At 30.5% G+C, this 12,478-nt stretch overlaps 1 protein-coding gene and 1 long non-coding RNA gene across 9 annotated transcripts; one reads left to right on the top strand and one right to left on the bottom strand.

Annotated features, from left to right (window-relative positions):
• Positions 1-367: 367 nt before the first annotated feature.
• LOC149891109 (uncharacterized) lies at positions 368-10,723 on the bottom strand. Its single transcript, XM_090082036.1, has 5 exons — positions 9,896-10,723; positions 9,611-9,746; positions 3,312-4,643; positions 2,185-3,210; positions 368-2,058 (listed from the first exon to the last, which is right to left on the bottom strand). Exons 1-5 carry the CDS (start codon positions 10,721-10,723, stop codon positions 635-637), a joined length of 4,746 nt encoding a protein of 1,581 aa, XP_089938162.1. The 3' UTR covers positions 368-634.
• On the top strand, positions 4,819-9,322 carry LOC149891110 (uncharacterized). 8 transcript variants are annotated; one of them, XR_016451169.1, is made up of 4 exons: positions 4,819-4,854; positions 7,756-8,047; positions 8,694-8,787; positions 9,131-9,322. It is a non-coding gene; the product is annotated as an uncharacterized LOC149891110 (long non-coding RNA). The 8 variants fall into 8 exon arrangements; XR_016451168.1 differs by having other exon boundaries at positions 4,848-4,869; XR_016451167.1 differs by lacking the exon at positions 4,819-4,854 and adding an exon at positions 6,638-7,288.
• Positions 10,724-12,478: the final 1,755 nt, after the last annotated feature.

The following is a 12,478-nucleotide window of genomic DNA, read 5'->3' on the forward strand; positions in this document are numbered from 1 at the left end:
ACTAATAATTACCACAATTTGCCATGTGCTGTCTTATATTTATTTGAGCTATATGATGCTTCAATTGAGTTTTAATTGATTGCTCGTCCCCTTAAATCCCCGTTCAGATTTTATATGTTTTAACTTGGTTGCTATGGTACTAAATTTTGCATGGCAACAACTCATTTTTACATTAACGTTGTTTTAACAGTATTTTACATGCGCTAAGTACACAATATTGGGGGTATGTATTAAAATGAGATTCACAATTCTTATGGGATTATTTTTTTTGGTTAGTATGGATACCTTACTTTGCATAGCATAGCAACAACATATTTTCGGTAGTTGTTAGTAATGTAAAATCTTGAGGATTAAAAATAACTGAACGTTTGGAGAGACAATATATTTTTAAACTAGTACAAAAGCAAGAGTGTCTATGCTTCTCCACCAACAGAATATATAATAAAAAAGAGGTCTGTGGAGAGCACGCACCAATAAATTGACCATTAACAATAATAACAATAATTAAGTTACAAATACCACATTTAACAACACCCACATACAGTAATAAAATAATAAATATCACTTTCAACATGCTTCTTTACAATAATTAATTTTTACTATCACTTTTAACACACTCCCCCCTGTTGACTTGTCAACAATATTTTTCTTTTAATTGTCTTAGATATTGTCCATCAAGTGCTGCCTGTCGGGTTGGACGTTTATTAATTGACCTGAGCGCCGCATCATTCTGCCCAATCTCGGTTTCAACTGCACAGACATTTTTCTTCGAACTATCTTTATCTTTGTTATCTTGTTCAATATCGATCTCCAGAGGAATTAATTTTTGGACCGGTCGGAAACATATCTTGGATGTTCCTTTATTCGATATAACCTTTAATTTAGCTCCCCGAATCGCTTTGTCTTTTCCTTCAATAACTTCCACAACTCTTGCCATTCTCCACTGACTTCGAGGTGTCATATTTTTGTCATTAATTAACATAATATCATTTACTTTTAGTACCTTTTCTTGTTTATTATCATTAAACTTATTATATAAATGTTGTTGTTTTAATTCATTCAAATAAACCTTACTGAAACGCTTTCGATAATCATTAATTAAGTTCTTTAAGTAGATGGCACGTTTCTTGATATTAACCATATCAAAACATAAATTTGATTCCACATTATTCCTTAATATATTTCGTCCATACATCAAGTGAAAGGGAGTAAGCGCTTCTTCATTATCATCTTCACTCATGTAGACAAGTGGTCTACTATTAATCACAGATTCGATATCGCATAAAACTGTTTGCAGTTCTTCATAAGTAACGAGTGATTTTCCCATAACCTTCAATAGTGGTATCTTAACTGATCGTACCAATCTTTCATAAAATCCTCCCCACCAAGGGGAAGCAGGTAGTATAAATTTTTGAATAATCTTATTATTTAAACAAAACCTTTTTACTTCAATCGATTTAAATGTTTTAAAATTGTCACAAGTAATGCTATCAGGTATGCCCCTGCGTGCAATAAAGCGTTTGAGTGCTCGTAGGAAAGCAGGGATCTTCATGTCAGGAGTTAATTCCAGATGAGCAGCACGACTAGACGCACAGGTCAAAATCAAAACGTAAACCTTAGATACCGCATCAGTTTTTAAATAACTTTTTACATATAAGGGTCCAGCAAAATCTATGCCAACAGCTTGAAACGAAAACATAGAAACATTAACACGATAATCGGGTAAGTCAGGAGTTTGGGGAGGCAGCATTGTTCTTCCATTAATCTTCTTACAAATAACACACTTACGCAGAATATTCTTGACAGTTTTTCTTCCTTTAATAATCCAAAACCTTGCTCTAACTTGACTTAATGTCATTTCAATACCATGATGCATAACACGTTCATGGGCGTCACGAATAATTAACACTGTAAAATAGCTATGTATTCCATCACGTAAAATAATCGGATGTTTTTCATTATAACTCAGTATCGAATTTCCAAATCGTCCTTTTAATCGCAATATATTTTGTTTGTCAGTAAACAACTTCAGGGATGAACTTAGCTTCTTGTAGTTATCTTGATTTCATAAATAAAACTGTTCAACTAATAACCATAAATTAAATGCCATATCATATTCATCAAGTGTCAATATATTTTCTTTAATTATTCCATTGTTCTTCTTAATTGTTTTTATCAAATTACTTGCAAATCTATTCACATATCCAGTTACCATTATAAGTCTGTTCAACGTGCTAAACTTCTTAATATCTATCAGAACACCAATATTACCACTACTAGCAGCCTCAACCATATTTACTCTACTCTCATTTATCCTATCTACACCCTTCGACTCAATCAGAACTTCATCCACATTCAAACTATTCTCACCATCAAACAATCCTACTTCAACCTCCTCCTCACATAAAAATTTAGGTCCAGATAACCAACTATCACTCAATAGCTTAAAACAAAACTTACGATTTGGAACATCTGCTGGATTCTCCAATCCTGCTACATGCCTCCATTTCTTCCTCCCAACCTCTACACGATTTTCCACCCAAGGTTTCCAAGTTTTCTCCTTCCCTTTAATCCAATGCAAAGCCACTTCAGAATCTGTCCAACAACTAACATTACTAATAATTATTCGATTTTCTATTACTCGTTTCACTTCTCCTACTAATTTGCTCAACAACAAACAACCCAACAGCTCTAACCTAGGAACAGACAACTCTTTCAATGGAGTTACCTTTGTTTTGGCTGCCAAAAAAAATACTCTCACAGCAACACTCGTCTTAACTCTTAGATAAACAACTGCACAATATATCTCTCTTGAGCTATCACAAAATCCATGTAACTCTGCCGAAATTATTCTCTCCTCAACTCTAACAAACGCAAATCTCTTTACTCTTAAAACACTCAACTCCTCAACATTTCTCAACAATTCTTTCCACTTAAACTCAATCTCTCCACTCACACTCGCATCCCACTCCTTTTTATCTCTACACAAAATTTGAAATATTGTTTTTAGTCTGGCTGTTATAGGCGAAACAATGCCTAATGGATCGTAAATTGATGCCGAAATTTTGAAGATATTCCTTTTTGTTGTTTTAAGTTCCCGTGACATTTTTATAAAGTCATTAAATTGAAAAATAAATTCATCATTTTTCGAGTCCCATTCAATTCCTAAAACTCTTTTATACTCATAATCGCTTTTACCCAATTCTGTTTCTAAATAAGTACTATCATCAAGATTGCTTATTGAATTTTTTTTTTTTCCTTATTTCTTATCATTTTCTCATTAAAATCAAAACAGTTTTGTAATTCTTGGCTATTTGTTTTCCATTTCCTTAAATTGAAACCACCTTCAGACATAATTGCTTTAGACTTTTTATAAAATTCTTTACCCTTCGTTACACTTTCCGTTCCAGATGTGACATCATCAACGTATAAATCTTCAATGAATCTTTTTACAAACTTACCATTAGATTTTTCATATTTTTTGATGTGATGTCTTATTGTTCCATTTAATAAAAAAGGACTACTAGTCAGTCCAAATACTACTCTTAAAAATCTATAAACAATCAATTCTGAGTCCTGCTCTACATCCACATTTTTATACCAGAGAAATCTTAAATAATCTTTATGCTCACTAGAAATTTCTATATTTAAGAAAGCTTGTTTAATGTCTGCTAATATGGCAATACAATTTAATCGGAATCGCAGTAGTACATCAAATATTTTGGGTAACAGATTTGGCCCTGAATATAGACAATCATTTAAGGACAATCCATTGTTAGAACAGGAAGCATCAAATACTGCTCTTATCTTAGTAGTTTCCTTATCTTTTCTTAAAACTGGCCTGTGCGCTAGGTAGTGTGCTTTTCCTGATTCCTTAGCGATTTCATTCTCAGGTACTCTTTCAATAATTTTATTCGTTTCGTATTCTTTAAAAATAGCGTCATAATCACTTAACAAATTCTTATCACGCAATTGCCTTTTTAACCTATTCAGTCTAACCTCACAAATTTTATAGTTATCTGGTAAACAATCGTGATCTGGTTTAAAGGGAAGCTTAGTTACGTATCTCTCACCGTTATGCATAATATCATTTTCGAATTTATGTATTACACACTCATCAGTGGATTCCATTTTCTCCACACTCCAAAATTTTTGTAAATCACTTCTTAGTTCATCAATCTCACTGCGCACATCTTCCACACTCTCGATTAAATTAGCATCAACGCGTAAATTCATGATTACTTTCTTATTAACATTTTTTACAGAAGGCATTGGGCCACTTAACACCCATCCTAGAACAGAGGAAGAAGCCACAGGACAGCCCTCGAACCCTCTAATAACATTACCTGTCATAAATTTATGGTACAAATCACACCCTACCAATAAGTCAATAGGAAAATCTTTGGAACCATCATCATAATCAGCTAGAATTAACTTTGAAATATGCGGGTAATTTTTGCACGCTCGAGATATCTCTTGCCTCTGCAAAGGGCTACAAATAACTGGCACACATAGAGCCTCGACATACACATACAAATTAGCATTTCTATGTTGTACCTTAAGTTGAACAACATCGAGCTTTTTAACTCTGGAATTATTAAATTGACCGAATGTTTTTATTATTATAGCTTCTTTCCCAGTGGGCACGCGATGTCAATCCGACGTCGGGTTTACGTTGGGTTTTCATCGGCGATGTCAACCGACTTATTACGACGTTGTTATAACGTCGTCAAAAACGACGTCAAAACGACGTCATTTTACCAACGTTGTTCTGACATCGTGCGATGTCTTTCGACATAAATACGACGTAAATCGACAATTTTATTTATTAATAAATAAAATTTACATACCACGGTAGGTCACACCACGGTAATTTTACAATATTTTTTTTTAACTGGAAGTTTGAATACCGGAAAATAAACATCTTACTGGAAAAAAAAAAGTTATTTAATAATAATAAAAATTATTATTATTGAAAAAGTGTATTTATCGGGAAGATTTAAATTTAATACATAAGACTTTATTGAGAGCCATTAACAAATAGTCTGCTATATATATATATATATATATATATATATATATATATATATATATATATATATATATATATATATATATATATATATATATATATATATATATATATATATATATATATATATATATATATATATATATATATATATATATATATATATATATATATATATATATATATATATATATATATATATATATATATATATATATATATATATTGTTGTGATGTTGATTTGATATGATTTGAGGGATGTATTGAACTATTTTTTTATTAGGATGACTAATAACTTAACAAAACAAAATTAATAACACGCAACATAATTCTTAAATATTTTAATATGTATTCTAAAGTCTACCCTCTTTACAAAGTCATTCACAAACTTAGATCCCTTAACTGTACAAACTGGTTATTATTTTATCATTATTATTGTATTAGGGTGAGTGACCCTAATACAATAATAATGATATTTATTAACAATGATAAATAATGATCAATTACTGCTTTTAGCTGACTCAGAACGAAGAGATTCAACTTCATTGTTAATAAATTATAGATTGTCATCAGAATCATTTTGCAGAGCATCATTAATTAGATTATTGATTTCTTGATTCTGTGCTCTCCAAGTATTAATGTAAGACATCTAAAGAATAATGTTAAAAAGCTGTTGAAAAAGTTTTAGATTGTGATACCAATCCATTTAATTGCATTTTTGAATATTAATGATTATCCCACTATGTGCCTATCCGAAAAAATTAACATGGAAACAAGAAAGTGGGACAAGATCATGGAAACAACAGAGACAAGATCTGTAAAGCATGATGAAACAGTTAACACATCTAACAAAGTGTATATTGGCATAACCACAAACATTTATTCACAAAAAGCTCAAATACTCAACAACTCTAAGTATTTGTAGAAAATAAAAGAAAAATTCACCACATTCCATTATGAAACAAGTTCCCTCATTTAACTATTTAGAAATAGTTTTTAACAGAAAAGCATAACATACTTTTTACCTGATGATTGCAATAAGCATGAAACTTAAAGTAGTAAAAATTATGTAGTTTTATTTTAAATTTATCACATAAAATAAAATATATTACTCTGATTTTATTTATTGAGCACTCTTGTTGAATTTACATACAGAAATAAACTTAAAAACATTGCAGTAATGAATTAACAAAATAAGTCAGATAAATATTTTTTACTAATTTACATACATACATACACACACACACACACACACACACACACACACACACACACACACACACACACACACACACATACATACATATATATATATATATATATATATATATATATATATATATATATATATATATATATATATATATATATATATATATATATATATATATAGGAGGCTATTAAGCACTCTCGAGTGAAGAAGTATTTTACTAATCACAAATATATATATATGTGTGTGTGTGTGTGTGTGTGTGTGTGTGTGTGTGTGTGTGTGTGTGTGTGTGTGTGTGTGTGTGTGTGTGTGTGTATGTATGTATGTAAATTAGTAAAAAATATTTATCTGACTTATTTTGTTAATTCATTACTGCAATGTTTTTAAGTTTATTTCTGTATGTAAATTCAACAAGAGTGCTCAATAAATAAAATCAGAGTAATATATTTTATTTTATGTGATAAATTTAAAATAAAACTACATAATTTTTACTACTTTAAGTTTCATGCTTATTGCAATCATCAGGTAAAAAGTATGTTATGCTTTTCTGTTAAAAACTATTTCTAAATAGTTAAATGAGGGAACTTGTTTCATAATGGAATGTGGTGAATTTTTCTTTTATTTTCTACAAATACTTAGAGTTGTTGAGTATTTGAGCTTTTTGTGAATAAATGTTTGTGGTTATGCCAATATACACTTTGTTAGATGTGTTAACTGTTTCATCATGCTTTACAGATCTTGTCTCTGTTGTTTCCATGATCTTGTCCCACTTTCTTGTTTCCATGTTAATTTTTTCGGATAGGCACATAGTGGGATAATCATTAATATTCAAAAATGCAATTAAATGGATTGGTATCACAATCTAAAACTTTTTCAACAGCTTTTTAACATTATTCTTTAGATGTCTTACATTAATACTTGGAGAGCACAGAATCAAGAAATCAATAATCTAATTAATGATGCTCTGCAAAATGATTCTGATGACAATCTATAATTTATTAACAATGAAGTTGAATCTCTTCGTTCTGAGTCAGCTAAAAGCAGTAATTGATCATTATTTATCATTGTTAATAAATATCATTATTATTGTATTAGGGTCACTCACCCTAATACAATAATAATGATAAAATAATAACCAGTTTGTACAGTTAAGGGATCTAAGTTTGTGAATGACTTTGTAAAGAGGGTAGACTTTAGAATACATATTAAAATATTTAAGAATTATGTTGCGTGTTATTAATTTTGTTTTGTTAAGTTATTAGTCATCCTAATAAAAAAATAGTTCAATACATCCCTCAAATCATATCAAATCAACATCACAACAACCATAAAAACTAGGGTTTAAAAATTAGGGTGAATAGACATAAAAACTCTGTCTTGGTAGTATAATTTAAAGTTATTAACAAATTGTACAATAAAAATATCTGTTTTTATACTATTTACAGTAAAACAAGCATTAAGATAAAAAGTAAAACATAATATCAATAGTATCTTAATGCTTTTCTTTTAGGTTGCCCGTCTTTCAAGAGATGGTGGGATTAAATTAAAAGAAAATATTAACATGTTAGAAAGGTAATATTGTGATGCTTTTGTGGGGACCGATAGCACTGAGTAAACACTAAATGTGCAACATAATAACAAACACAAAAATTTTTCAAAGCGTATTAAAGGTAGAGTAACTTTTAAGTTTATAAGTTTTATTTGTCTATGCTATTGTAGTTCATGGTGTTAATTTTTTTAACAATTTCTTTTATGCAGACTAAAAAATTATTAAAGATATTGGGTAAACCATGAGAACTGATGTAAGTTTCCATGCATATTTGATAATTAAGAATATTTATTTATTGATATATTTTGATGATGAAATGGATACAACCCAAAAAATGACTGCCATAGAGGCCTAAAAAATTTTTTAGGCCTCTATGGCAGTCGCAACACTTTGCACCAAAATTTGCACTTTTTAAGGATTGATTGATTGAGCTGAGTTTTTTTGACTAAAGTTTAAAAAGTATTTGGCACAAGGTGATGAAAGAGAAATAGGTAATCAAATTTTTTTACACATCACATTGACATGATCAATTACCAAATATGTCATATACTTGTCTGTAGCACACTCATGTCTCCAGATATTTGATAACCACTAAGAGTTTCAAACTTTGTAAAAAAAATGACATCTGCTGATGCAAAGTTCAAAAAAAAAACTATTTGTAAAACATTAAAATATACTTCAAAATTTCTCAGCATCTTTTTAGTCTCCATAAAAGTCAATAAGAGGAAATTGTTGATTTCATTTTTCTAATTTTAGGGAGTTAACAGTTTTAGTGGCTATAATTATTAGGGAACAGAAATTTTGTTGATTTTGTTGTATCTGTGAGAAATGACAACATCTCATGAGAGATGTGTGGCCACTTATGAGAGTTGTGTCATTTTGTTCAACTCTTAACTTAGAAATATGAATTGGTCTCTACGCAGAAAAAAGAATTATGTGCGGTACTTTCAGAGAAGTAGGAAAGGGTTGAACTGCAAACCTCATGAATACAAGGTGAGCGCTCTTACAACTATTCTACTACTGCACTAAAGTTGACAACAATTTAGCTGATATCGACATTGACGAAAACCTGAAGTAACAAAACAGACTTAATATAAAAAGTTTTTTTTTTATTTACCTGTAAGGATGGTAAATTGGTTAACTTTTCTGAAAGTTTTTAACGTTTTCAGTCAGTTTAAGCTGTTCTTGTCGGGTAGTTAATGGATTATTTTTTTGAAGTTTCATTAGTTGCTTGTTTTTGTAACCGAAATAACTTTACTTACATGATTTGAAATTCTAAATTAATTAAAGTTGGTTTTTATATATTTATGCCTTTATACTTTCAACTTTTATTTAGCTTGTGTCATGACGAAAAGAAGCGAAGTTATGGTAGTCGATATCAAAGCGGAAGTTCAAAAGGTATTGCGGTAGGCTCTAGCAAAGTTGTTGGCAGGAATGGTGGGCGTCTCTAGAAAGATACTGATGCAAAATAGAAAGTTGTTTTTTGTAATGAATTCTTTTACGCCAGAAAATATGTGCTATTCTTTAATTGTATTTATTATGTTGGTTTAAAATTGCTCTACCACATAATGACATCGTCTTTACGTCAGTATTTTGACCTCGTTCCAACGTTGGTTTAACATCGCTCGACGTTGGTTTAACATCGCTCGACGTTGGTTTAACATCGCTCGACGTTGGTTTAACATCGGAATTCTGACGTCGCCCGATGTCTTTTTTTCGACGTCGCCTAACCTTTCCATTTCCAACGTAAATCCGACATCGATCCGACGTCAGCTCCGACGTCGATCCGACGTTGTTCCGACGTCGCTTTGCCCACTGGGTTTCCTTATAGTTTTTAATTTCAATCTTTCACATACATCTTTGGTAATATAAGACCTCTGACTACCGCTATCAAATAATATTCTGAATACTCCACACTCACTCTCTGAATTAAAAAACTTAGCCTTTGCTGTCTGTAGCAAAATGCTATCAGACACACCTACGAAAGTTGCACTAGTCTGGGTTTGCTTCTTATTGCAAATAGAGATGTGGTGTTTTCCATTGCATTGAAAACATGAATAGTTAGAATGACAAAATTTTGATATATGACCTAATTTTAAACAGATGAAACATCTCTTTTGGCAAATTTTCTAGAAATTAAAATCAAAAGTTCATCAGGCAGTTTCTCCTTAAGGATAGGAATTAACAAACAGCCGTAAGTTTTTGTTTCTATTTTTAGAGATCTAAGATTACGTACGCAGCTCTCTATATCATTATAAAGTTTTCTTAATTCTTCTAGATCATTTAAATCTTTAATTTTCCTTATTCTTAACAAATAATCCATATGTGCAGAAACTAAAACTTGTGTGTTCCCGTATCTATTAGTCAAGATTTCAATTGGCTCTTTATAATTTTCTGAACTGAGTGAAAGTCCTGAAATAGTAGCCAATGCTTGGCCAGACAAATATTTTTTTAGATAGTTAAATCGATCTATATCATTTAAACCTTCATGCCTATGAATTGATAGATTAAATTGATCCCAAAAACCCTGCCAATCTAAGGGATTCCCATTAAAAACTGGCAATTCTAACTTAGGTAAAATACGCTTTGATTTATTTAAACTTTTAACAGAATCTTTATCTGAGTCATTTATTTTTAAACTTTTTAATTTTAGTGTCACTCCAGCCATCAACTCATGATAACACTCAACTATTTTCGCACTCTCCAAAGCATCATTTTCAATTTCCTCTTGATCTAAATTATTTAATATTTCCTCATCAATATTGTTTAATCTCTCATAATTCTCGCTTAAATTATTTTTTAAACCTATTAATTTTGCATAGTTTAACTCCTCACTCTCTAATTCCTCTCTTATTTCGCTCAACAAATTTCCAAAACTTACTCGTAACGCTCTCCTTCTCGCTACTTTCCTTCCTAATGCGGCTGCCATTTTTAAATAAATATGCACAACAACTCAGAATAAAATCAAATTTTCGTCACAATCAACACCTTCAACAATTAAATTCTAATTCTATCAAATTCTTCCCAAACAATATCACAAATAACAAACTCCACTTACTTCAATGTTCAATAACTCAAATTTTACTTAACTCTTCATAAACTTCTTTCTTTAATCATTTAATTCGGTAACTCTTCATAGTTTTTCATCGGGCGCCATGTAAAATCTTGAGGATTAAAAATAACTGAACGTTTGGAGAGACAATATATTTTTAAACTAGTACAAAAGCAAGAGTGTCTATGCTTCTCCACCAACAGAATATATAATAAAAAAGAGGTCTGTGGAGAGCACGTACCAATAAATTGACCATTAACAATAATAACAATAATTAAGTTACAAATACCACATTTAACAACACCCACATACAGTAATAAAATAATAAATATCACTTTCAACATGCTTCTTTACAATAATTAATTTTTACTATCACTTTTAACAAGTAATTTAATTACTAACACTAACAGTAATTTAATTACTTTTAATTTTAATTACTAACACTTGTAGTAACTTAATTAATAACAAGTATTAGTAGTCCGGACGGCATATATTTCATAACATTAAACTTTTAAATACAAAATACTTGCTACAATAATAATTTAGATATGGTTTTATTAAACTTAGACATTCATAATTTTCTCCAAAAAAACAATCTTAGTATTTCAAAACAATATATTTCTGAAGATATATTAAAATTTATTCAGCCAAAATTTGCTGATTTTAAAGACGTTGATTTTAGACACGCTGTTCAACGATTTGTTTACTTGTATAAAAAAAAGTGGAAATCTGCAAACTATACTGTCAAAAATTTTGAAAAGAAGTTTGTGAGCTGGCTTAATGAATATTTAATTGTCAGAAAAAAAGACAATGAGCCAACTGCAAGTAGACGTGGTCGAAAACCAGTTGCATTTGATAATAGTTCTAATAAAACTAAAAAACGGCGTGTATCTTGTTTAATTGAATCTCATTCATCCAATGAATTATTTTTTGCTGCTAATAAAAAATTTAGAGATGAATCTATTATTGTTGCTGCCAAGAACGTTTTAAATATTTCAAATACAGATAAAGCAACTAAATATTCAGCAAACGAAGCACTGGCTTTAATAATTGATGCAAGTCTGACAAAAGCTTCCTATCAATTGGTTAGAAGCGGAGCCTTGGAGAAAGAATATAACATTTACCCTGCTTACAATGATGTCAGAGATGCAAAATTGAAATGTTATCTTGCAAACATAACAGTGGAGGACTATTCAGCTTCAGTTCCTTTAAAAGATTTAATAATTCATACTTTGATAAGAATTTGTGGAGTTCGGGAACCTGTGCTAAGGCACTTGATATTGAACGACAAAGCAATAAAAACAATGACACTAACGTGTAAGGATGGTTTTGATGGTGCTACTGGCTAAAGTATTTATAAACAAGTTTTATCAGAACCCGACATTAACAGAGATTTAAAGCGTGAAGAATCACTATTTATTACTTGTCTAGTACCATTGGATTTGACTGGATTTAACAACAGCAACGAAAAGGTGCCTATTTGGAAAAATCAAAAGTCGTCCTCCACAGCCAATTGTAGACCCATAAGATTTGCATACAAAATGGAATCCAAGGAATCTGTGATTGAAGAAGATCAGTACATTAAAAGTGAAATAGAAAGCTTGGGAATGGTTTTATTTGAGGTTTGCAGAT

Source organism: Hydra viridissima, unplaced genomic scaffold (assembly GCF_058129835.1).
Source record: "Hydra viridissima isolate aposymbiotic clone 2 unplaced genomic scaffold, HvirCarnegie_v1 scaffold_3, whole genome shotgun sequence".
NCBI classification, from domain to species: Eukaryota; Metazoa; Cnidaria; class Hydrozoa; order Anthoathecata; family Hydridae; genus Hydra; species Hydra viridissima.

What these genes read in the sequence shown, in the direction of transcription:
- LOC149891109 (XM_090082036.1), bottom strand. Translation starts at nt 10,723, where the DNA reads ATGGCAGCCGCATTAGGAAGGAAAGTAGCGAGAAGGAGAGCGTTACGA. An exon ending in CCAAAAGAGATGTTTCATCT is followed by an intron (nt 9,747 to 9,895) that starts GTTTAAAATTAG and finishes ATTTTGCTACAG; the next exon opens with ACAGCAAAGGCTAAGTTTTT. An exon ending in AAGGAAATGGAAAACAAATA is followed by an intron (nt 3,211 to 3,311) that starts GCCAAGAATTAC and finishes GTACTTATTTAG; the next exon opens with AAACAGAATTGGGTAAAAGC.